At 36.2% G+C, this 27056-nt stretch overlaps 1 protein-coding gene across 1 annotated transcript in view; it reads right to left on the reverse strand.

Moving 5' to 3' along the window:
- The window catches only part of LOC141284363 (protein bicaudal D homolog 1-like), an 86095-nt gene extending 63264 nt beyond the window's left edge, over positions 1 to 22831 (reverse strand). Inside the window, exon 1 of the mRNA XM_073817360.1 lies at positions 22675 to 22831. Coding sequence (XP_073673461.1) covers positions 22675 to 22831 — 157 coding nt within the window. The remainder of the gene's footprint in view (positions 1 to 22674) is intronic.
- Positions 22832 to 27056: the final 4225 nt, after the last annotated feature.

The raw sequence follows: 27056 nt of genomic DNA on the forward strand, positions 1-27056 counted from the left end.
ACCTTTATTTCGATGATGTGAAATGGTTGCATTCTTTGAGCTACTGGCACTAACTTTTGCTATATTTACCGCAACACAACTCAGAAAATAAAATGATACAGTGACCACTGAAGCTACTGAAAGAGCTTACAGGTGGCGATGGATATAAGCGTATAAGCTTAAACCAAATGCCGTACTGTCGAGTGAAAAGAGTAAAATTCACGCTGAGAAAAACTCCTTCAGTGGCTGCGCAATCATGACAAGCGTCAGCATGCTTACATCCTGCCAGGATTGCATCTAGCCAGTTCTTTCAGTAGCTGTGGTCTACTAAAAGCCATAAAGGCATCAGGGCTAAAGTGAAAAGAACAAAGTAGCAGGTTTTTAGAAAGTTTGATTCGTCCACAGGCATCTTTCCATTCTTTTCTCCTCTTCTTATCGCTACATTGCTTCTCTTGTTGCTCTTTGACTTTCACATCATCAAAATAATGGCGCCCCCCATAGTCCAAAATGTTTATAAAATGATGACGATTTTTTAAATAACCTAAATCTTTCATGGTTTTTCTGTTACACATACCCTGTGTTCCCTTTAAGTAATTAACCAGCCTAGTTCCCACCTTCTTGCTGGTGCAGCTTCATTCCAGAATGACAAGATGGATTAGCCGTCTTTCCTTGTAAAAACACTGGTATGATTATGATGACAACATATATTTGCTGTTGGTGGAAGGAGCTCAAGGCCTGGGAGATAATTGCATTCACAGACTGGAAGGATTTGCTTCTTAGTAGTTCCTTGCAGCAGTTTTTCCTGTGAGAAGCAATTTACCATTGCTGTTCTCTGGTCCAGGGCCCTGTCCCAAATGTTGCCCTGGGCACTTGTGGTCCTGTGCATTTTGGTGACGCACTGCCTCCATCAATTTGACCTCAGCACCCTGAGCACCCTTCAGAATCATAAAACAGACACATGGGATACGCTGTGGTCTTTGCAGTGGCCACCGCAAGCCTCCTAGAAGGTATGCATTAAGTTTGTCTTTTAGGACCTATCCTGGTAGCCATAAAGTCGAAACTGCAACCAACACCAAGTCATGGCTTCGCCACACTGGCCTAGCTCCTGTAAAAAAGACAAGCGTCCTGGACTTTTAATAGACTGTTAAGAGCACTCCGCAAGACTCTACTAACCCGCCCTTCATTGCAAAAAAGTTCCCCGTCGCTCTGAGGAGTCGATGCTCTCTTATGCTCTGAATGCAGCCGTGCAACCATTACACACTTTCTCAGGCTCGAACAATAGGCCCTCACGACCGGCCCCCATAATTCCCTATTCTTCTGTCTCATTCATCCACCACTAAACCCCCACTAAAGGCCAGGCCCCCTGCAGTCCCATCAACCCCAGTGGATACCTGCATTTGTAACCAGCCAAAGTGACCTTGATTTCACATTTTGGCTCCTCCGTTCTGTGCGTTTGGCTGCATGTCAAGTCAAGTTCAAAGTTGGGGGAGGTGCACTATTGACTGGAAGTGAAAATCTGGTGTGTGGAAACAATTAAGTCTCCTTGCCAGTTTATTGATCCAAGCAGCACGCCGGTTGGTCTGCTGGTTTGCAGGTTTGGGGGATGGACGCTAGGAATGTTTGAGGAGAACGTTGGGCGAAACGCCAACTGTATTCCACGCCAACTCTCAGTGGGGGACCACACCGTCTTTGAGCAAGATTCAATGCATCCCGCTGGCGTGCTTGCAGGTTTATGCACGTTAACAACTTTTTTACCTTCGATTCTTCTTCTAGCCTCTGTTTTCCCCAATTCTCAATTCACCCTCTACTGTGCACAAATATCATTGGGGTGCGAGGACCCCATTGGAATTGCTCCGGTTATTCTTCTTTTTCTTCTGATTCTTCGAAATTAATTGCATTTGAGGTAGGGCTGGGCGATATGGCTGAAAACTATATCACGATATCAGTGTTTCATATCGGTCGATATCGATAATTATTGATTTTTTTTTTTATGACCCATTTAAAATAAGGACCAGGAGAAAAATATATTACATTCAAACATTTTTATATTAAACTTAACCTTCCTCTGATCATAATAACCTCATTTATTAAGACATAAATCTCAACAACCCTGGAAAACTTAAATAATTAAAATGTAAACATAAGTCTAAAGTCACAATATACACTTAATTATCTCTTAATGCTCAATTCAAACCCCATTCATTGTCGATGAAGTGAATGGTCAAGCTAATGTATGGCCCAGAAGTACGGCTTGACCACAGGTCAGAGGTTGTTGCAAAGTACTTGGCTGATAATATTTATTGCTGCACAGATTGCTGGTTGCCAGTTATCAACGTTACTTCTTTCCCGGTACTTTAGCCTACTTTGTGTAATAACGAAAACATTTATTTAAGTGAAAAAATAAGTCCAAATCTTTCAACATTTTGAACAATAGGGCCCTACAATCTTTTGCTTTTTTCAGAAATTCTTGTTTTCATTTTCCTGATAATCAAATGAAAGCAAAATCACTGATTTATTTTTTTAAATAAAAATAAAAGGAGCTTTACTGTTAAAATTAATACATAGAAGAAAATTATATTCAGTTAAAAAAAGTTTAATAATAATAGTATTTTTTTCAACAATTAAGTGGTGACTCTTTTTTTATATAATTTTTTTTATCATATATATTGTTTTATGTAAATTATTTAAATGTGAACATAAACTCCTACATTATACTGTACAAAGTAATACAAGACTAATATTGTTTTGTTACACGTTAAACCGCACTTTTATTTTGACAGGTTGCCGTGAAGTTTCAGTGTGTAATACAGTATGAATGATGCTAGTTTCACTAATGAAACGGTAAAATTGACAAAAAGTGACACTCACAGCAGCTTTGGAGATGTATTTATTGGAGTTTGTCTGTTCATGTGAGATGCAAAGGCCAAAAATTAGCGGGAGCGTCACGTGTGCAGTATGCGTGTAGTGAAAATAAAACGCGTCTCCTCCATTCATACATATAGAGGCAAACGGAACATGCAGAATTCATATTGAAACGGTCTTTTTGCATTTCAGTTTTCACAGACACTAGTCCATATCGCGATCTGAATTAATTAACAGACCAACTTTTGATTTATTGGTCCAAAAATCGACGAATTCCGCGGCATTCCGCCCTATAGTAAAGTCCGTTTTTATGAATGGAGTCCGCGATCCTGTCTGTGAGGAGACATTGTAAACGCGCGATCATGTAGAGACAGAAATCACATGCCGTCGTGTAAATAAGATAAATAACATAAGACTATTTAGTTTGTATAATACAACAACAAGGGCCCGTTCTGTAGGAAAGATAACATTAACTTCTATTGTGACCTGGCGCTATATAGAAAATAAAATTAACTGGACGTTAAAGGGGGGCTGGGCGGGCTGACGAAGAATACAAAATATCAAACGTTTTATCGAACACATTTTTTATTGATATCGATCTCTTGTCTATCGCGATATATATCGTTATCGTTTTATTGCCCAGCCCTAATTTGAGGTCCTAAACATGCTCAAAGTCATAAAACTTTGCACACACTCCAAAAGTTGTGATTATTTAAGTCTGATATAGGTTTCAGAAGTGGGTGTGGCAAAATTGAAATGAAGTGCCCCTCCCACTGTGTTTCACATACATGTATGAAAATCAATACACAAATGTAACACAGCAGTACCTGCAAAACTCTCCTGGGGCAAAATCCGAAACTGCACAGGAAGTCAGTTATTTAGAATTTTCTCTGTAAGTTTTGTGTTGTTGCCATTTTCAGGCATTGTATTTTAACAATCTCATAGAGATTTTAACAGATCAACACCAAATTTGGTCTGTGTAATCTAAAGTCCTTTGTTACGTTAAATTGTGAAGACCTTGAGTTTTCGTTTAAGGGCGTGTCCGTGGCGGCCTGACAAATTTGATGTTTCACCATGAAACAGGAAGTTGTTGTAACTCAGGCACACAATGTCCGATCTGCCCTAAACTTTAGATGTTTGATAGTAGTCTTGACCTGAACACATGCCTATTTTCAGAGGAAGTGACATGTTTTACGCTGTAACAGACTCCTCCTCGAGATTAAATGACATCAACATTATATTTGGTCAGTCTAGTCTAAAGGCCTTTGCGATGTAAAATTGCAAAGATCTTGAGTTTTCGTTAAAGGGCGTGGTGGCCTGACAAAGTTCAATGTTTCGCCATGGAAATGTAGTTGTTGTAAAGTAGTAAAATTTGCACACATGCCAGAAGTGGTGACAATTTACATCTGATATGGGTTTCAGAAGTGGGTCTGGCAAAATGGCTCGATAGCGCCACCTATTCACTTATTCATGGTAGCAGGACGTTTGGCACATATAAATGACTTTGACATATTCCTCCTGTATTTATTACTTTAAAAGCATATTGCCCACAGTTCGCTGTTTTCCTAAAGCCACCAAGTGGTGTGAGCCCGGCTGCTTGCGGCTTTAATTCTTTAATGCTTTGGTATGGCTGATGTGTCCTGCATTAAAATGCTTTGCTTAAGCTCCTGGTTACTGTTTGACTGAGCGCCCTGCAGAGTCTGCGAAAGAGAGCGGTAAATGTGAGGTGTGATCTGAGCGTGCCTCAGACAGATGTGTTCTTGAACGAAAGGAGTGTATCTTCAGTTTTGTGTGGATTACCTCCCCCTGGGCTGAGAGGTCCATCTCAAAGCAGAGGCTCTTGGGTTAAGCCTTTCTGTGCAACTGCAGCCTTTAATGAACCATGGGGGTCTGCGCCGTCTGAGCACTTTGACAGGTGTCAAGGATTAAACTCGCCTTCTGGACACGGGCAGATTGCTCTCTCACTTTTTCCATTCTCTCTGAATTTTCCCCCACAGTCAGGCTGTTTTCAGACTTCATTAAAAATGTAATTATTCACTCATTAACCTTTCTAAGCGTTAAATTGCCTTTTTTTCTGTGAGAATGGAGAGTTAGCGCTGATAATTGTAGATCAAGGCCAGGGGCAGGGGGTTGTGGGAATTAGAGGAACGAAGAAAGGCGTGGGATGGACTATCCTGATTCGGGAAAGGTTGGTTGTCTGGTGAAGTAACGCAGTGAAGATGTTCAGTTGAATGGGCTGAAAGACTGGAGACTAAAGTACTTTTTATGATGATGTATGCACTTTATTGGACTTCAAAATCTCAGCAGCCATTCACTCCCATTATAAAGCTTGGAAGAGCTAGGACATTTTTTAATGTAACTCCAGTTGTATTTGTATGAAAGAAGAAAGTCATATAGACTAGGGTTGCATCGATCCGATACTCTGGATCGGTATCGACGCCGATCCAAGGTTTTTGAATGGATCAGATATCTGTGATGCGTGACCGATCCAAATTCGATACCGTTACCAGAGATTGACTGAATAAATAGCAAGAAATAATAGTCTACTGTAAAAACTATAATAATTCATACAAGAACACAATTATTTTAAAACATTGCCTTAAAAATAAAATACATTTAAAATATGTTGCGCTGCTTACAAAACCATGTGACGTGAGTGTGACAGGCGAGTTCAGAGGGAACTTTTACATGCAAAGTCTACCTCAGCGCGGTAAACATGTCCCTGAAATATTTTACTCTTGATACAGCAGCTAGTAGCACTGCAAATTGTAATATTTTCAAAGCCAAAGTTTCAAGAGGTGGAAGTAGTGTTTCAAATTACAACACCACAAATTTAATCATGCGTCTTCAGAAGCATCACGCAAAAGAACACAAGGACTTCGCGATTGTTTAATACAGCAGTTAAATAAATAAGAAGTTATTATTAAATGACTTGCATTGTCTGACTATAACAGTATTGCCTGATTTTGCTCTATTTCATCGTGAAAAGTAATCTGAAACAAGTCACAACTGAGCCGCTGCGTATCTCCATTCAAACACAGCAGTGTTTCGTTTATGAATGAACGTGCGTTTTTAAACGAATCTAGTGAAATGATTCAATTTCCCATTCAAACAGAGAGTCACTTGCTTTATTCCTGAATGAACCATCCGTTCAAACGAATCAAATGAATGAAATGATTCAGTAATTAAATCAGTGTCTTGCCGCCATCTGCTGGCAGATCTGTTCAGTTATTTATATCTGTAATATTTCTGTTGTCAAAATGTTATCTTTAAAACATTAATCTTAATATGAATTTATGAATTTGATTACACTCATGCATGTATCTCTTTTTTTCACCCTTTTTTATCCAACAATGTGCAAGCAGATTTGGTATTTCTTGCTTTACCTAAAACAAATAAATCTTAATGACAAAGTGAATTGTATACATTTTTTAGTTTTGAAGGTAAAATACCCCCACTGATATCGGCCTGGTATCGGTATCGGCCGATACTCAGAGTTTTTGGTATCGGATCGGTTTTGAAAAAATGGTATCGTTGCATCCCTAATATAGACCTAGTTAGACCTAGGATGGCTTGAGGGTGAGTAAATCATGAACGAGCTGAAAAACTGGTGTTGTTGTGCCCACTTTGGAAGTGCCAATGTCATGACAACATTCTCACTGGTAGAACATTGCGTGCTGAACAGTGCTGAGGCTGGAGAATGCTTAATGCTCTTTTCCACTAGCTGGGAATGGACTGTCCATCAACTGAATGCCCGTCACAATGTGCCACAGCTTACATAATTTGGGAGTGAACTCTCTTTTTGCCATCTAGTTGTGTTTTTTGTTTCTAGCCAAATTGCATCATTGTTGAAAACTTTGTGGTAAGGACATTATTGGCTTGACGTTAGTAGTTCCTGGTTTGAGTTCCCATTCACACTGCCAGGATTTTTTAGAACAATTTTTTAGTGCATATTACCAGTCACTGAGCTAATTGGTTGCTAGTTGGTGTTTCTAGTCTAGTTGGTTTTGATTTCTCTAGTAACTGTTCTAAATGTCATGCCAAAAATCATTGGGATATTAAGTAAAGATCATGTTCCATGAAGATATTTTGTAAATTTCCTACTGTAAATATCTCAGAACTTTTTTTTTTATTTGCTAAGAACTTCATTTGGACAACTTTAAAGGCGATTTTCTCAATATTTTTATTTTTTGGCATCCTCAGATTCTAGATTTTTCTTATCTCGGCCAAATATTATCCTATTCTAACAAACTATACATCAGTGGGAAGCTTATTTATTCAGCTTTCAAGTGATGTATACATCTCAATTTCAAAAGAATTTACCCTTGTGACTGGTTTTGTGGTCCAGGGTCACAAATTGTCATGTAGTTACACTCTTAGAAAGAAATTTGCAAATACTGTACTTTTTTGTTGTACAAAAAGGTACAGTACCAACAGCTTGTTACTGGGGTAGGCCCCTTAAAGGAACAAAGCTGTACCTAATCTAATCCTAAATGTTTCGTACTAGTACCTTAAGAGTACATATTGCTGCTCCAATATGCACCTTTCACAGGTATATAAGATTCAAATGCCTTTTAAAAAAGAAAAAAGAAAATATGATTTATTCACCCTCAAACCTTCCTAGGTGTGTATGAGTTTCTTCTTTCAGATGAATGCAATTGGAGTTATATTAAAAAAAATGTCCTGGCTCTTCCAAGCTTTATAATGGCAGTGAATGGCTGTTGAGATTTCGAAGTCCAATAAAGTGCATTAATCCATCATAAAAAGTACTCCACACAGCTCCAGAGGTTAATAAAGGCCTTCTAAAGCAAATCGATGTGTTTTTGTAAGAAAAATATCCATAATTAAATATTTATGGACCGCTAACTGTCATACGCGTGTTTACGAGAGAGTGACGTTCCAGCAGATGACGTAGGTGTAGCATAAGCTCTCGCAAGAAAATCAAGTTTTGTTTACAGCAAAGGAAAACCAGTCTCCTCCTGGTTTATATTGAAATCCTCCAACATTTCTATGTGCAATTCCTCGGCACTTCCTACGTTCCTACGTTAATATATATTTTTTTCTTACACAAATGCAGCGATTCACTTCAGAGGGCCTTTATTAACCCCCAGGAGCCATGTGGAGCATATTTGATGACGGATGGACGCACTTTATTGGACTTCTCAACACCCATTCACTGCCATTATAAAGCTTGGAAGAACCAAGACATATTTATAATATAACTCCGATTGTATTCATCTGAAAGAAGAAAGTCATATACACCTTGGATGGCTTGAGGGGGAGTAAATCATGGGGTCATTTTCATTTTTAAGTAAACTGTCTCTTTAAGGATACAGCCCCAGTGACGAGGCACAATTTCTTCTGATACCTATGAACCATTAACTACAACATAAATGGAGACTTACTTTCTTATGAATGTGCAGTGGCTTTCATTGTTGCGTCAGGTTGCTGGTGGTACGATCAAGCCTTAAAGGACTTGGTGCAGAGACAATTTTTCTAGCCCACAGCTGCTCATTTTTCTGGTGTGAATGTGTAGTTTGTGTATGCTTATGTGCTTGTGAGGTTGTACTTGTATTAATCTACATCAAACAAAGTAATTTACAACAGGCTGATCTGTTTACAGCGTAGGAGAGTGAGAGCCTGTCATCATAATTACATGCTATTGATTGCTTGCCGAGCTGACGTTGGACTGCCTCAAGGAATGTGGCCGTCGAGTCTGAAAAAATAGAGAAAGCGCTTGGGTGCCTTGCGGTGTAGGTTTTCGCTGGCTAGGAAGCGAAGTGATGTTAGCCTGTGGGTATGTGATGAAATTGTAACCTGGCAAGATAATTCAGGGTATTTGAAACTGATTTCGAGACCAAGTACTGCCATTTTATAAGGTTTCCCTTGTCTAACCAGCAGTGTGTTGTTTCTTGTCTTCGTAGAATAGCCCACAGCATCCATCTAACAGAAACCACAATCCCTCAGACTTTGTTGAAGGAATGCTGGTTATTATTAAAGACCAAAATAATTGTATTACAACTCCTCTGTCTTTCTGTTTTGGCTCGTCTCTCTGATGTAAAGCCACAGGGATAGTAAAAGGCCCAGGAAAGGAGCGATCTCTCTTGTATGGCAAGCAAAACTCCAAGTGAATAGCTACGGTTTTAATTTGGAGAGGATTGTGTCTTGGCTTGGTGTCTGTTTGTGAAGGGTGGGGGAATAAAGTCTCGGGTTATCTGAGTACAGAGCTAATCTCCCTCATGATAATCACAAACTCCCTGAAAATATGAATTGGGTCTCATATGGTTGTAATTTGGAGACATAGAAAAAGATTTTATTGTGCTGCGCATTTGCTAGTGAAGAATTGGTGGAGGGGGAAAACTGAATGCAGGATATCCTGCCTTTTATTTTTAACATGTAGCCTAACCTTGTAATGTTAGCTCACTTAACTCAGCTGCACAAAAATGACTGTTTAAATAAATAAAATTGAATGGCTTGTCTGAACTGGTTGTAGTGGGTTAACTGACATGTTTTATAGTCTGACCAATGCCTCTTGCTATTGCTTTTCATGAAAGCACAAAGGATTTACAGGGGATGACGCCAGTTAGCAAACATCCTGTTGAGTTATCCCTGGAGACCCAAAAAAAAAAAATCACCTCCATCAGTTTGAGGTTAGTCTGCTCCGTTTTCTTTGTTAGGAATCATTAAGCTGTCTGGCTAGGCGAATATATGAGGCATATTTTTGAAAGAATCATTTTGAATGATGGATACAAAACTTGTTTTAAAGCAAAATATGGCTCAGCTGTTCTCTGATACTCGAGGTTGCGGTCTCAGAGGAAATCAGTGGTTTATTGGATGATTTGGATTCAACAATGGAGCAAGATTTTTGATAGGAACCATAAGGAGATGTTTAGGATGAGAGATTTGTGTTCAGGTGAAGAACTGTTGACTTGACGAGCATTGATGGACCTGAGCCAGTGAGCCATTCACGTGAGGAAAAACTCAATCGGAGATCATGAAGATAAAACGAGCATGTCTTCTATACGTGCCTGCGATGGTCCTTTGTGAGTTTTGTTTTTGTTGTTGGGCATGTGCGGTCGGCTGACTTCCACAATTAAACTGCCAGGCCGTTTGCATTGTCTGTGAGCTCATTACAGGGATACGCTGCGCTTTGAGGGCTTTTTCTTTTTTAGGAAACTTGGCAGATGGATGCAAAACCCCTAAAGAGTGCCTTGTGAAGTCCGGATTGAACTGAACCAGTCCAGATCGACCCATTAGCTGCTGCCACTGCATACAATGAATAAGACCACCCAGATTCATTTCAGAGAACAATGTCGCACAAGTGAACATTGTACTGCTTGGAAGTAAAAAAAAAATGCCACATGCTTTTCAGCTGTCTTGAAGAGAGCATTGGATGCCTAATGGTGGCAGTTGCTGGGCTGGCTGAACTGGATGAACAGAATGAAACAAGATCAATATATTTTATTGGTTACAGGGTTGCCAGAGGGATAGTTCACACAAAAATAAAAAATATGGCAATAATAACTCACCCATGTCACTCCAAACCAGTAAGACCTTCATCTTCAGAACTCAAATTAAAGGAGAAGTCCGGTGTGATATTGACCTAAAGTTTATTGAATCATGATACCGAGTGTGAACGTACCTTGCATATCTCATCTCGGTTTGTGTCCTGCAGTCCGAAATCTGGGGTCAGTTAGCCGATGCTAACAACAGGTTGTCAATGAGAGTCAATAGGGCATCGAAGTAGCCATGTAAATAAATCACTGTTTTATGCCATTTACGAGGCACAAAGTAGCTCCACACTTCATTGGTAGACTTCCAAGGGCCCTGACATTTAAAACGAGACATTGAGAACTCATAAAAAGCACCAGTAGTTTATTTACGAGAAGATTTATACAGACAGTAACTGCAAGAAATTTAGCGGTCCCCGCCATCTTGAATTTAGTCAGGATAAGTCAAGTGACGAGCAGGAAGGAACTTATCAGGTTATCAACTTATCAGGTTGTAGTTTCCTTCGTGCTCGTCACTCGACTTATCGTGACTAAATTCAAGATGGCGGCGGCCGCTAAATTTCAGTCATAGGGGGGCCTTGCAAAATTGACCAGAGAAGGAGGGGGCCCCGGAGTAAAAAAGGTTGGGAACCACTGGTATAGTGCTTTAGTCCATTCTTAAAATAAAGGTATATAAATATTTAGTTTAACTCTTATACAAGCGAATTGTGCCCGTAGCTAAAGTTTAGCTTCTAAACTGTAAACAATACATTATTGTAAACTGTTCAATAATGGTGGATTCGTTAGCTGAGTGCTAACGTGACTAACTGATGAATCAACACAGTTTGTTAACCAAAATATGTCTTAAGTTACATTCTTTATTATTAAATGAAGTAATTAGAAAAACAACAGTCTATCGTGGTTTACCTGGAAACCTAAAGCTGTATTAGGAATAGGCTCCATCACATATTAGCGCAAAAAAAATTCTATTTTAAGCACTCACTTGAAAATGTACACATAAAGTATCAATCGTACTTACAGGTTGTGGTTCGGAAACGCTTGTTAATCCATGTAAGTCAGGTTAGAATCCAAAGAAGATAAAAGCAAAGATTATAGAAGCAGTCCTCTGTAAAATGGCAAGAACACAACAAAGGGTTCGAATTGTGTTGCTGTGGTATTGTGGAAAAAATTAATATACAAACTGCAAAAAATAAATTTTTCGAAAACCAATATGACCTGATCTTTAAAGTTATCGTGATATAAGAAATCAAACTTGCCTTGATCTTTTGGCATATAAAAGGTCTTTGTACCATTAAAAAAGATGCTTTGTTTATAATGAGGAAGATGTTTTGAGCTTTGAAACTTGCAAGATGTTTTAATCAAGCTCCAAAAATGGCTAGTTTGGAGCTGACATCACCCAGGCACAAACATTTGCATAAACACTGCCTCCAGAGCAAGGCATCGACGAATAGTCATCTTCTCACCATAGGCCCTGCCCAATGGTATTCAGTCCCTGAATAAAGAATTATGCGTTGCATAAAAAGCAAATAGAAATTACAACCACTGCTGCTATCTTGTCTACACAGCTTAAAGAACAAGTGGATAGTTTATTTTTAATGGCTTTCTGGATTGTGTCGGAGGGTTGTTCAGAGAATATTGTTTTGTAAACGAGGCACTGTCTCACAGAGAGTTCACAAAGTAACATTCGTTGAAAGGTGAAGCCCTATTAGATCGGACTGCAGCTGCATCACAAACTGTAAGTTATTTTATAATGCTTTGTCTGGAAATGATCTTTTTTTATCATGTTGTCAAAACACTTACATACAGTAGCACGGGGGCATTGATACTGTCCTACTGTTTCCTATGCAGTGATGTTAGCCAGTCATATCAGTAGTTGATTACTAACAAACCTTAAAGGAGTCGTTTTAGACCAAGGGTCAGAATGATGGTTGAAAAGAATCATTTTTCCACATAAAGTGTATTTACATGTATAAGTAAACTTCAAGGAACATATTAAATAATAAAAAAAATATGTTATTATGACCCCTTTAATATGGTTTAACAAAGACACTCCCACTCATCCTTCAAGTCCAAGGCCAAATTCCTTATGGAAGTCTGGTTTAGTTGAACTGTAGCATAAACAGAAGTGAGCTGAGGTACTTATTATAGTCTTTGTGTTGTAGCTTTGCACAGGATGTTCCTTAAACTGAACAAATACACGCATCTGAAGCAGGTTCACACTCACCTCAAGGCTCAAGACTACTCGAAATGTAATCGTTCCTTCTTTTGTGTTGGTGTAACAGCAGTCCCTTCCCCCTCTTACTCCAGCATGTCCCACAATCCTTGGGGAACAATATAAAGCCAGTCTCCGTGTACGTACAGATGTCGGTTTCGCTTCTGTCTGACGGCACATGTGTAGAGAAGGAAATGTTTCATCTCGCGGCTGCTCGTGTGCATTACGGTAAATGCCATTCAAAAGCTTGTTGGGGGCAGCGCACAGGAAATGGTAAGTTGACTCAATCCTGTTAATGTGGAACAGCATTTAATTAGATCCGCTTGAAGCAGATGAGGCTGACACATCTAGTTAAATAGGACCTGGATGAGATGCACACGACACAAGACATGTCTTTGGACAGATTTTGTTGTAAAAATAAAAATGGGAAGCTGATCACTTCTACTTTTATATAATGGAACAGTTCACTCAAAAAGAACAGTTTTGTAGAACTTTAGCTTTATATCACTTGCTCACCAATGGATTCTCTGCAGTGAATGGGTGCTGTCAGAATGAGAGTCCAAACAGCTGATTAAAAACGTCATAGTACTCCACTAGTTGGACTCGTATATTGCCCAGAAGCAGTGGTTTTAAAGTTAAAATGCTTGATGGTTTTGTCTCTTACAAACATAGTCATATGGATTACTAGTCATGATGTTTTTATCAGCTGTTTGGACTCTCATTCTGACGGCACCCATTCACTACAGAGGATTCATTGTTGAGCAAATGATGTAATGCTAAATTTCTCCAAATCTGTTGTGACGAAGAAACAAACTCATCTACAACTTGGATGGCCTGAGGGTGAGTAAATGTTCAACAAATTTTCATATAATGGGTGAACTATTCCTTGAAGAGAAAAATTTGGACCTTGAAGTTATTGTGGTTCTGACCTAATGTATGCTTTTTAATTGATTCATTACAAAGATTCATTTGCAAATCAGACTACACTCAGTGTCTCCTGTCTGTAGGTCACAGTCGGGCTGATTCGTCTTTCATCTCTGGCTGGTTTGTGAAGGCAGCATTTTTGGCAAATTGTAGCATGCTTCTTGTTGATCCAACACTGCAATCTGGTGTTCTGCACCGTAACAAATGATACATAACTGCCACACCATACTACCATTCACCCCCAATCCAAAAATGTTTCATTGTCTGGTCACAGTGTGGCTTAGCAGATTAAAGTGTGTGTGGTGTTAGTGGAGCGGCAGGCGGCAGTGATACGTATCTGAATCAAAGCTTTAATTAACAGAGATTTCTCTCTGGCAGTCAGACAGCATATTTGATACACTGTTATGGATTGTTTGTTTGTTTTATTGCTATATACAGTTGAGGTCAAAAGTTTACACCCTCCTTTCAGAATCTGCAAAATGTGAATTATTATACCAAAATAAGAGGCATCATACAAATTGAATGTTATTGTTTATTTAGTACTGACCTGAATAAGATATTTCACATAAATGTTTACATATAGTCCACAAGAGAAAATAATAGGTGAATTAATAAAAATGACCCTGTTCAAAAGTTTGCACACACTTGATTCTTAATACTGTGTTGTTACCTGAATGATCCACAGCTGTGTTTTTGTTTAGTGATAGTTGTTCATGAATCCCTTGTTTGTCCTTAACAGTTAAACTGCCTGCTGTTCTTCAGAAAAATCCTTCAGGTCTCTCAACTTCTTTGCTTTTTCAGCATTTTGGGGTATTTGAACCCTTTGACTGTTTGATTTTGAGATCCATCTTTTCACACTCAGGACAACTGAGGAACTTATATGCAACTATAACAGAAGGTTCAAATGCTCACTGATGCTCCAGAAAGAAACACGATGCATTAAGAGCCGGGGGTGAAAACTTTTTGAATTTCAAGATCAGGGTAAATTGAACTTATTTTGTCTTCTGGAAAAAATATAACTTCTGTAGTCTTCTGTAGTCTCTTAAGGACAGTACTAAATGAAAAAAAAGTATGATATTTAGGCAAAATAAGAAAAATTTACAAATACCCTTTCTGTTCAAAAGTTTTCACCCCCAGCTCTTAATGCATTGTGTTTTCTTCTGGAGCATCAGTGAGCGTTTGAACCTTCTGTAATAGTTGCATATGAGTCCCTCAGTTGTCCTCAGTGTAAAAAGATGGATCTCAAAATCATACAGTCATTGTTGAGTTCAAATACACAAAAATGCTGGAAAATCTAAGAATCTGAACAAGTATCACTAAACAAAAAAGCACAACTGTGGATCATTCAGGTAACAACACAGTATTAAGAATCAAGTATTAAGAATCAAGTGTATGTAAACTTTTGAATGGGGTCATTTTTAATAAATTCAACTATTATTTTCTGTTGTGGACCAAACTTCCAGCAACCGAAAATTGATGTTTAAATTAAACCAATAGCTGGCATGGATGGATAAAATCATCAAGCAAAACGGTGACGTTTAATTAGCGCTTCTCGGATGGTGCTTTTTGACTCGGTATCTATCTTTATTTTTATGATATTTTAGTCAGTGCTGCCTTTCAATAATTACAGTAAGTAAAGTGGCATCTTTGTTTCACATCAAAAGTAACTAAATGTGTATATTTCAACAAATTGAAGTAGAACCTTTATATAATTAAAAAACTTATATTAAAAACTGCCATTTAAACTCTATATGAGTGCTGATTATTAAATAGATTATAGTATATTAAATCTAATATTAATTTACTAAACTATTTAACTCTGATTCTAATATATAAACAGTATATGGAGTGTCATAATTGTTCACTCATTAATCAAAACTCTTTTATGCTCAGTTTTCTTTTTACCCCCCACTATGAAAGTGTTCAGTCAGAATAAGGGAAAACTGGATCATTTGAAGCTGGCGATTTCATGGATTTGTGCTTTATTTTATGCTTTATTTCATAAATCGTTTTCAGTTGCTGCAGGCAATGCCCTCTCCCTCTTTTCCTTTCTCTCTCTGTCTCTCTCTCTCAGCACACACACATACACACAGCCTTTTGTTGGCAGCAAGGCTGCCTTGACATTCTCTGATTTGTTGGCAATGCCAGCTGCTGGCACTAGCCAAGTTAAAGGCTGTATGGCAAGACCGAAGCTGCTTTGCTTGGTGGAGGGGCTGAACAGCACTGGCTTTTGTGTCTGACTCTTTCTGTTGGTTATTTATAAATTGTGTCAACCTGCAGTGCATTCCAGGCCTTCTCTGACAGAGCTTTGCCGCACTGATGTGTGCTGCTTTTGTGCCTGACATGGTTCCTCTGGGGACTCCAGCTGTGAAACACATTTTTAGTCCTGAAAGTGGATTATTAAAGGACTGTCACAGTAGCACAGGGGTTAACTGTTGTTCGATTGCACCTCAAATCTATTGCTTGTTTTATTTATTGCTTTCTTAGAAAACAAATAACCTACTGGGGGTGAAGTGTTTATTGAGTGCAGGTCCCAATCGTTCAATATAAAATTTGATTGGCTGTCTCATATTTAGATTAAAGGCAGGACTTTAATAAAAACTGATATAAACAGTAATACAAAACAAGTTGTTCCTGTCAAAAACACCTTTCTGGGAGTTATTTTTGAGTCATTTTTGACTTATTTTTAATTTGACATGCTGTTTTAAAGTTGTAACTCATGGCGTGAGATGCTGAAAAAAACAAAGCAATGAAAGGCAATTATTAAATATGTTTTAATACATATTCAGTATATTTTAAGATATAAGATTTAAATATACATAAATTCTATTAAATAAGTTGTTTTATTATTTTTTATTGATGTATTAATATATCATGTAATTCAATTAATACAATTAAACTAAAAATATGTATTTTATTATCATTTGTAATTAATTAATTTAGAATTTATATATGTTTGTATATATATGTATTTTATATATTATAATTCAAAAATAAATTCAGTTCAATAATGCAATTAAATGAAATATATACATTTCATTAAAATTTGTAATTCATTTATAATTTATTTAAATGAAAATATATACTTTTTAAAATTATATTTTTATATTATATATGTTATATATTATAATGAAAAATATTCATGTAAAGTCAATTAAAATAATTGAATATATAAATTTTATTATAATTTGTAATTAATTAATTTACAATTTATGTAATATATATTATAATTAAAAAGTAAATTAATGTGTTTTTTGTTAATTTTTTTTATTTTATTTATATTATATATTTTATGTATGTATCTATATATTATGTATCAATTAATGCAATTTAAAATACATATAATTATATTTTTTATAAAAATATATAATTTTTAAAATTGTATTTATATATTAAATATTTTATATAATTAAAATATTCATGTAAATTCAATTAATACAATCAAATGAAATATATATACATTTTATTATAATTACTCTTTTTTTTATTATAATAACTAAAAAGTAAATTAATGTACAAAAATATTTAAAATATATAATTTTTTTTATTTTATATATGCATCTATATATTATACATATCAATTAATACAATTAAATTCTATAATTTTAATGAATTAATTTATAATTTATAAAAAATAATATAATAAATATAATATATATATTTAGTTAAGTTATTTATTTATTATAAAATTTACTTATTTATGGTCATTATATTGTTTGATGAATTAAAAATAAATGCAAAAAATATGTATTTATTGTCAGACAAGTCTGGTCATGCTTCATCCCACCCTTGAATGAAACCATGCAGAACACGGACCTCCCCAGTCAAAAGAAAGCCACTGGTGTCCATAATTGTGACTTTGTCTATACAGCTAAAGACAGCGTCAGCTTCCTGAAAGTTTCACGTCTTATTGCAGTTTTACAAGTACCACTTGTGGTCATCTTGAATTGTGACCTTCGAACATGTCTAAAGCTGAGGCTTTGGCACCGCGGCCAGAATTTCAAATCTACTTTTTATGTCCAACACACATTTTGTAGGCCAAAAACCACAATATCCTTCTCTCTCTCTTTTTTTTTAACTTCCTCTCTTGTTTTCTTTCCCCTTTCATTCCTCTCTCCAGGGAGTCCTTTATCTCCATCAGTGGAAAACATTAATCACACCTTTCTGATGAGGGTTTAGGGCCCAGTATTGCAGTCATACCCTGCGCTGCTTAACTACTATACACACATCTCCCAGCCATACAGATTATACACAGGAAAAAAGACCCTTGCGTAAACAATTGGCGGGTGAGATCACAGTTTATGGTTTAATGACTCTTTACACAGTGCATACGAGATCATAAAACACTATATTAACATTTCTCAAAAAGGGGAACGCGCTGTAAAAGGGTCATGTTAGTGTTTTCAGGTAATAGCTGGCATGTAGTTTTTAGTTTCAGCTCTTATGGAAGGAATTCTGCACCAAGGCGCTCCCCTTCCTTCCTGTCTTAATAGTGTAGCGCTCTACAAGGTTCACAGAGCAAATACACAATGCCTGAAGGAACAAGGAGGCAAAACAATTGAGCATGTTTATCTGTGCCTATTTGCTCACGTTAAAGGAACCGGTACTCGGCCACACCACTTCAAGGAAACGACTTCCAATCCACTTCAGAAGGATAATAAACAGCGAATGCCGACCTCTTTCGCTCAGCCACACTGCGTGATTCATTCTTCCCATAATTCCCATTACTTTGTTCGGGTCACTGGTTCGGATTTCTCACAGCCGTGGAAATTCATGGATTACAAATCTACATACAGTATAAAAAATAAAAGGTTCTGTGTGGTCTTTGGTTTTATGAATAACCTTCAACATCTAGGGAACCTTTCCATGCCTTCTGTTTATTGAATGTTTTTGGAAACCTTTATTTTGAAAAGTGAATTCAGGACGTGAGCACCCTTAAAAAAACCTTAAAAATAGCAATTTTCCGGAATAAGTACTTGAGTCATTTAAGCTGGAAGCGCTCTGATTGATTCAAACGAACAAAACCAGATCAAATTTAAAAGAGTCATTCATTTTCGAATTCCGAATTTCAACATCGCTTGTAATGATTTTAAAAACATTTAAAAACCATTGCGTCTCAACATGATTCACTTTTTTAAAGCGCTCCAATCGGATTGCGTATCGCGAATCATTTGATTCAGATTGGGACTTCGGAACACGTGTTGCGAATCATTTGACTTAGATTGGAACTTTAGGTATCGCGAATCAATTTATTTAGATCGGAACCTCAAGTTGCTTATCATGAATCATTTGATTCAGATCCAGATATCAGAGCACGCATCGCGAATCATTTAATTTAAATTGGAACTATAGAGCAGGTTTTTTAAATAATTCTGTGAATTGAATGATTCACGATCTGCGCTCCAAGTCCTGATCTGAAATGATGGTTCATGAATCACTTGATTCAGATCGGGACTTCGGAACAGGTTTGTGAATCAGTTGATTTAGATCGGAACCTCAAGTTGCGTATCATGAATCATTTGATGCAGATCCGGACTTCGAAGCACGTATCGCGAATCATTCAATTTAAATTGGAACTTTAGAGTGGGTTTTTGAATCATTCCGTGAATTGAATGATTCACAATCCACACTCCAAGTTCTGATCTGAAATGAAGATTCGCGAATCATTTGATTCAGATTGGAACTTTGGAGTGGTTTTGTGAATCATTTGACTTAGATTGGAACTTTACATATAGCGAATCAATTGATTTAGATCGGAACCTCAAGTTGTGTATCATGAATCATTTGATTCAGATCCAGACCTCGGAGCATGTATCACGAATCATTCAATTTAAATTGGAACTTTAGAGCAGGTTCTTGAATCATTCTGTGAATTGAATGATTCACAATCTGCACTCCAAGTCCTGATCTGAAATGATGGTTTGCGAATCATTTGATGCAGATCAGGACTTTGGAGCGGATTCGCAAACCAATTGATTTAGATCGGAACCTCAATTTACGTATCACAAATCATTTGACTCAGATCAGGACTTCAGAGCGGGTTTGCGATTCATTTGACTTAGATCAGAGCTTCACGTATAGTGAATCAATTGATTTAGATCAGAACCTCAATTTGCTTATCGCAAATCATTTGAATTAGATCAGGACTTCGGAGCGGGTTTGTGATTCGTTTGACTTAGATCAGAATTTTACGTATAGCGAATCAATTGATTTAGATCGGAACCTCAATTCACGTATCGCGAATCACTTCGGAGCGGGTTCACGAATCATTTGTTTAGATTGGAACTTTACGTATAGTGAATCAATTGATTTAGATCAGAACCTCAATTCGCATATCGTGAATCACTTTGGAGCGGGTTTGCAATTCATTTGACTTATATTGGAACTTTATGTATAGTGAATCAATTGATTTAGATCGGAACCTCAATTCACCAGTCGCGAATCATTTGATTCAGATCAGGACTTTATGGCTGGTTTGCGATTCATTTGACTTAGATCACAACTTCACTTCATTTGACTTATATTGGAACTTTATGTATAGTGAATCAATTGATTTAGATCGGAACCTCAATTTGCGTATCACGAATCACTTCGGAGCGGGTTCGCAAATAATTTTTTTAGATTGGAACTTTAGAGCGCGTTCTTAAATCATTCGGTGAATTAAACGATTCACGATCCGCGCTCCAAGTCATGATCTGAAATGATGGTTCGCGAATCATTTGACTCAGATTAGGACTTTGGAGCGGTTTCGCCAATCTTTTTTTCTGATTTTTTTTCTTAAACAGTAGAAAACATCAAAACATCAGTGATATCTCTGACTGAAGTCCTTAAAAATAAAAAATAGTGATTGAAAAGTCCTTGAAAGTCCTGAAATTTAAGTTTACAGTATCTGTTTAAACCCTGATTGTTGGAATAAATCATAATTTGTTAGTTTTCTTTTTTTGTATGCATGTCTCACATGTCAATTACTTCATGTTTGGCTGTTTGACAGCTAGCAGGCAGAGGTGATGTCAGCTGTCCAGATATATGGAGCACTGTAGCAAACACAACTCCGTCAAGTGCTGCTTTTCTACTAAACTCTTCTGTCTTGTTGAGTTGAGAGCAAAGGTGATTTATAGGGAAAAGGGCCAGTAAGTCAACTGAGGACTCAAGAGGAAACTTAAAGGGTAACTTTGGCTCTCCTAGCCATAAATGCATAGAGGGAAAAAAGCTCCTGTTGTGAGTATCTGGTTTCACGTGGCCAGTAGCTATAAAAACTACATGGCAGGCCTGTTTAATGGCACCTTCTAATCACTAGAAGGGGTTTTAAATTGGAAATGGAAGATAAAGTGTTTTGTGAGTCCATATCAATTTGCTTTTTTAAAAATGTTATTACTAGTGAATATTACTGTTATTTACTAGTTTAGATGGGTTGAAATTACTACTTCTTTTCTTTTTGTTGGTGTTTTGTTTTGTTCTTTGGGCTTGGTTTTGTTTTGTTTGGTGTTTTGTTTTAGTTTGTTTTGGGTTGAGTTTGATTTTGTTTAGTTTGGTGTGGTTTTGTTTTGGTTTTCATTTTGGGTTGATGTTTTATTTTTTTATTTAGTTTGTTTCATTTTAGATTATTTTGTTTTTTGTTTAGTTTTTGGTTGCTGTTTTGTTTTTTGCTTAGTTTTTTTTTTGTTTGTTTTTGTTTTAGATTGGTGTTTTTTGTTTTGGGTTTATGTTTTGTTTGGTATTTTGTTTGGTTTTTGTTTGGTGTTTTTTTTGTTTAGTTTTTTGTTTGCTTTGGTTTTTTTTTTAGTTTTGGGTGGATTTTTTTGAGGTTTTGTTTCGTTTTAGGTTGATGTTTTACTTTTCGTTTGATTTTTTTATTGTTTTGGGTTGATTTGTTTTTGTTAAATTTTTTTGTTTGTTTTAGGTTGATGTTTTATTTTTTGTTTACATTTTTGGTTTTGTTTTGGGTTGATGTTTTTTTTTGGGGGTTTAGTTTTTTATTGTTTTGGGTTGATGTTTTGTTTTTTATTATTTTGTTTTGCATTTGATTCGTATATTCGTTTTTGTTTTGTTTTGGATTATGTTGATGTTTTGTTTTTTTGTTTCTTTTTGAATGGTGTTTTGTTTTAGTTTTTCATTTTGGGTTGATGTTTTATTTTTCATTGAGTTTTTTGTTTTGTTTTGGGTCGATGTTTTGTTTCGTTTTTGTTTAGTTTTTGCATTTGGTTCGTATATTGTTTTTTGTTTATTTTTGTTTAATTTTTTGTTAAGTTTTTAAGTGGTGTTTAGTTTATTGTTTAGTTTTTTGTTTTAGGGTTTTTTTTGTTTTTTTGTTTTTGGTTTAGTTGTTTTGTTTCATTTGGGTTAGTTTTTTTTGTTTGTTTTTGTTTCCCTTTAGGTTGATGTTTTATTTTTTCTGTTATTTTTGTTTTGTTTAAGGTTCATGTTTTGTTTTTTGTTCTGTTTCATTTTGGGTTAGTTTTTTTTTATTTTTTGTTTCCCTTTAGGTTGATGTTTTATTTTTTGTTTAGGTTTTTTTCTGTTATTTTTGTTGTTTTAGGTTCATGTTTTTTTTTTGTCTCATTTTGTTTAGTTTTTGTTTCATTTTGGGTTGGTTGGTGCATTTTTTTTTTTTTTTTTTTTTTTTTTAGCCTTTAGGTTGATGTTTTATTTTTCGTATAGTTTTTTTTCTGGTTTGGGTTGATGTTATTTGTTTAGGTTTTATTGTTTTGGGTTGTGTTGGTGTTTTGATCTTTTTTGTTTTGGGTTTGGTTGATGTTTTTTTTTTTATAGATTTAGTCTATTTTGTAATTATTTTAATATTTCAATATTATTAGTAGTATTAGTATTATTTGTAAAATGCATTAAAAACCTTCACAATTGTAATGGACTTACAGTGCACAGTCTCTCCCCGTCAAACTATAGCCATTACAGCAGAGAGACCCAGGACGTCCCTAAGTTGCTGATTTCTGACCCCCGCTGTAGGTGACGAGAGCTCCATCATACTGAGAGCTCGTCTTCACCATGCCACGCTGCATTTGATCTACTCCTTTTCAAGCACATTTCAGTGCTGCTCATGTTGCCTTGATGAAGCCTATGCGTTTACCAGTAGATCTTCTTACAGCTGTGTGCGACATCAGAACGCTGTACGGGACGGCGGGTCTTTAAAGGCTGCTGTTTATTTAAAGATGCCTTCAGTTACAAACTCACAGGGGACTCGTGGGTCACCGGAGTGCAGGGGTTGTGTGGAGGTGACTGGTGTGTACGTTTCAAGGCCAGACCGTCCCTGCGACCATGTTTTAAGCCATGACCTTTGACCCCTCCCCCACCGCTGCCCACCGTGCCGCTCGGCCAACAGCTGCCCCATGTGCCGAAGTGACCCTGAAAGCCTGACACTCAGCTGTCTACATCCTTCTCCCTATAACACTCCCCTTCTTTACACACCAACTGGCACTCGTAAATCTCTCTGAGGGACGTTTAGCATTGCTTTGGTGGTTTTTAGGCATTGCTTATCCAACGCAGACGTCCGTTTGCATGCAAAGGCAAAAATAGGTCAAGAGGTTGAGGGTTTTGATGATTTGGAAATTCGGTGTGCTGTAAGCCAATAACCCTATGAAGGTTGTCGGTATAATCGGCTTTCTGAAAATCTGATTTAACAACGTTTTGCACTGTTCTGGGATCAGTGAGCTAAAGAGCATTGGCGCGTTTGTGCACGTTAAATCTGGTCAGAATCAGCAATGCTACCCTGCAGCTGCAGAAAACAGATGTGTTCTTTAATGAGCGAAAGAAGAGAAGAGGAAATGGGTTAACAGACAGATATAAAACGTCACAGTGAAATCCAGAGTCCCTACATGCCACATAGTCACACGGTTACCATCCCTGCTCTCATAAAAAGCATAAACGAATCATCGTCTTACATTATGAAGGTGTAGTTTATGAAAGTTTATGTCAGAAATATGATGTGTGAAACGCTTTTAAGTCATCCTCCAATAGCAGTTGTCGATGTATAATGTTCCTGTAGTTTCTTCAGAAGTAGCACTTGGTGCCAAAGGTTTGGAGTCGTCCTGCTGTCAGGCCTCTATAGTAGCTTTATGAAGCTGTGCAGCCCACCGAACAACTCCTGAGATTTACAACGCCCTGGGGAGGCTGAGACGGCCCATATGCTGAAGATCTTTGGCTTTGGTGAATATAGGGAGGAACCTAAAAATAAAACTGTCTCTTTAAGATGGATGGGTATTTGGGTTTGCTCAAGAACTATGTGCTACTATGTGGAGATGGGTCAATGACATTACGCTTCGTAATCTATGTACTTAACTTTGTTTAAAGTTTATGGTTTTCTTAACGCTTTGATTTAGAAAGAAAGCATGCAATTAAAAATAAACTGACAGTTTTATATTTTTGCTAAATGTTTCAGTTTCCAATAAATGCATATGTAATAGAAAAGATGTTGTAGTAAAAATAGTAACACAGAAAACAAGTATTTTAGAAATAAACGAACAATCAATTTTATTTATTTATTTTGCAGGAAAGTTTTAAGTTTATGATTTTCTTAATGCTTTGATTCAGAAAAAAACATTCAGTTCATTAAAAAAAAGAAAGAAAAAAATGACAGTAATGCTTTTATGTTTTTACAAAATATTTCCATTTCCAATAAATGCATATATAATATAGAAAATATATATAGGAAATATATTAGCACAGAAAATATATAAATAAATATCAAGCAATTATTTTTCTTTTTTATGTTTTTTTTTTCTGGGAAAAATTCAAAACTTTTTGTAGTTATAAAACATTTTTAAAATTTTTATATAAATTTAGACACATAAGTTCATGTTTTTTTATACTTTATACATTCAGTGCATTAAATTCTTTAAAAAAAAAAACTAATGGCAAAGGATTTTATATTTTTACTAAATTTTTTCATTTCCAATAAATGCATATATAATAACATGCGTTATAGTAAATACATTAAAACAGGTATTAAATAAATAAATTATAAAATAAATAAAAACCTTTTATTATAAAGAACTAAAAAACTAATTACTTAATTTTGTGATGTACATATTTTTATTTTTTTGTATTTTTTGAGGGGTTACATTCAAATCTTGTAGTCATTCATTTATATGAAACATTATGCCAATGTTTTATAGGTACATTTATTTCAGTTTATGATTTTCTTAATGCTTTGATTTAGAAAGAAACTAACAGTAAAGGCCTTTTTTGTATTTGTAATATTTTATATTTAAATTGATATTTGTAAAATATTTCTATTTCCAATTAATGCTGATATATTAATATAGAAAATGTTATAGTAAATATATGAACACAGAAAATTGGTATTTTATTTATAAATAAATAATATTAAATAAACAAAAAATATATAATGTAATTTTTTTGTGGGGTAAATTAAATGTTTATAGTTAATAAATAATGATATATTAGAAAATGTTAAAGTAAATATATTAACATGGAGAACAGGTATTTAAAAAATTATTATTTGAATATTAATTTTTTTTATTGTATTTTTTTGTGGGGTGCATTTAAAAATGTTATAATAAGAAAACTCCTTTTTTTTTCTTAATTACTACATAAAAAAAAAAAAAAAGATGTACACACTTGCATGTATTCAAAGAATTTAGTACGATTTTTGGTTACACTTTATTTTAAGGTCCAGTTCTCGCTAATAACAAACCATTAACTATGACTTTTGCCTCAATAAACACCTAATTTGCTGCTTGTTAATAATTAGTAAGATAGTTGTTAAATTTAGGTATTGGTTATGATTAAGGATGTAAAATATGGTCATGCGGAATATGTGTACTAATAAGTACTAATAAGTACTAATAAGCAACTAGTTCACAATGTGAATCATACTAAAGTGTTACAGATTTTTTTTACATTTTGAATTGTTATTAAATGGTTTCAAAACCAACATGAATGCAAAGTATATTTTTTATTAACTTAGCATGTGTTTTAAACTAGATTATAAACAGATTTTCCTTCTATTTTTTCCACCAACTGTCATGTACCACTTCCTGCATGTCGTTTTTGGAAGTAGTTTGTTCTTTTGGAACTTTCCTGACATGGGAACCCATATATTTGTGTTTCTTGTTTAAGACATAAGACCAACATGCCATCTCCGCCACAATGGCTTGCTCTCTGACCAACCCCAATACCATGAATCGGTGTCAATAACTCTTGCGGTCATGATTTCCTAATGCCCATCAGGCGGTCCGAGTGGGATGTACTTCAGTGGCTCTGCAGCAGGATATTAAACCTGATGTTTTCACCGAGTGATCGCAGATGAGAATTCTTTGCGGTGCAGCAATGCTTAAGTGCATAATCGCTGCCTCTCTCAGTCTTTCCCTTTCTCTCCTCTTCCTCCCAGAGTGACTGAGTGGGTGTTCAATGAAAGGTCAGGATGGGGTGACGAAAGGAGGGAAGGGAATGAATGATCCCGCCCCCTCATAAACCTAAAGTATCTTGCTTGGCATCTTCCTCGACGCTTCCTGATTCCTCGGTTTTTGAAGGAGATGGATGTGTAGGAGGCTTAAGCTCTTGTTTCTGTGGGTCTTTGCCACCCACCTCACCATACAGTGTTGCCTTTCCTTTTCTGCAGGGTGTGATGTGAACTACTGTTGGCAGCAAACGTGCTCTAAGTGAAGCTCTCCTCGCCGTGAGTGGGGCCATTGTGACGCCCTGAACCTCAGCCTGGTCCAGTTGGTGCCGTGCCAGTTTACGGTGCCAGAAATTGTTTTGGGTCTCAAAGTGCTGAGAACCGAAAGGAAGGGCCACTGCTGACACTGCATTGTTACCTCACAGTGCATTTGATGGCTTGCAGAACTTGAGTGAGCGTTAAGGAACCGCACCCAAGTTTGTTTGGGAACTTGGGAATGCTTCTTCTGGACTCTAGGATATAAAAACAATCTGGTCTGGTTTAAACCAGCGAACTTCTGTTGATGACGTATTGGTGACTGTACTCTCATTCTCTGGATCTTTTGCATTCATGGCAGAATGATGAAAGTGCTCAGTTGCAAAATTTTTAGTTGCAAACTAGCTATGATGTCTATGGGATGATTTACATTCAGCTGCTTATCGTAGGATAAGCTCCCGACAGGGTGATCCGGATCTTGTATTATTGTCACTCTGTTATATACTTTTATCATGTTTATTACACAGATACTTAAATAAATGGACATGAAATATCTTTATAAATATATTTCATGCAAGTGGCTTTGAAAACGAATGAACAAGTTCAAACAAGATGATTTCATGGGATAATTATACAGTCCTAAATTAGTGAGTCTTTTTGAGTGAATCATTAATGATTAGTTCAATTAGTTATTTATGGATTGGACTGCACTGTTGGCGCGGGATGTTTTTGCGTGCAGCTTGTGTGGACGGGAGAATTTATTAAAACTCATTAAAAAGTTAATTCAATCTGACTGATTTTGAATGGTTCATTGACAAAACTTGTTCAAATTAATCTTTATTCACGAATCTGACTTCACTGCACAGCATACTGATTTTTGCATGCAGCTTGTATTTGATCAATTTAATAGAAACTTATCAAGAAGTTGATTCAGTCTGAT

Source organism: Garra rufa, chromosome 14, assembly GCF_049309525.1.
Source record: "Garra rufa chromosome 14, GarRuf1.0, whole genome shotgun sequence".
In the NCBI taxonomy this organism is placed as follows: Eukaryota; Metazoa; Chordata; class Actinopteri; order Cypriniformes; family Cyprinidae; genus Garra; species Garra rufa.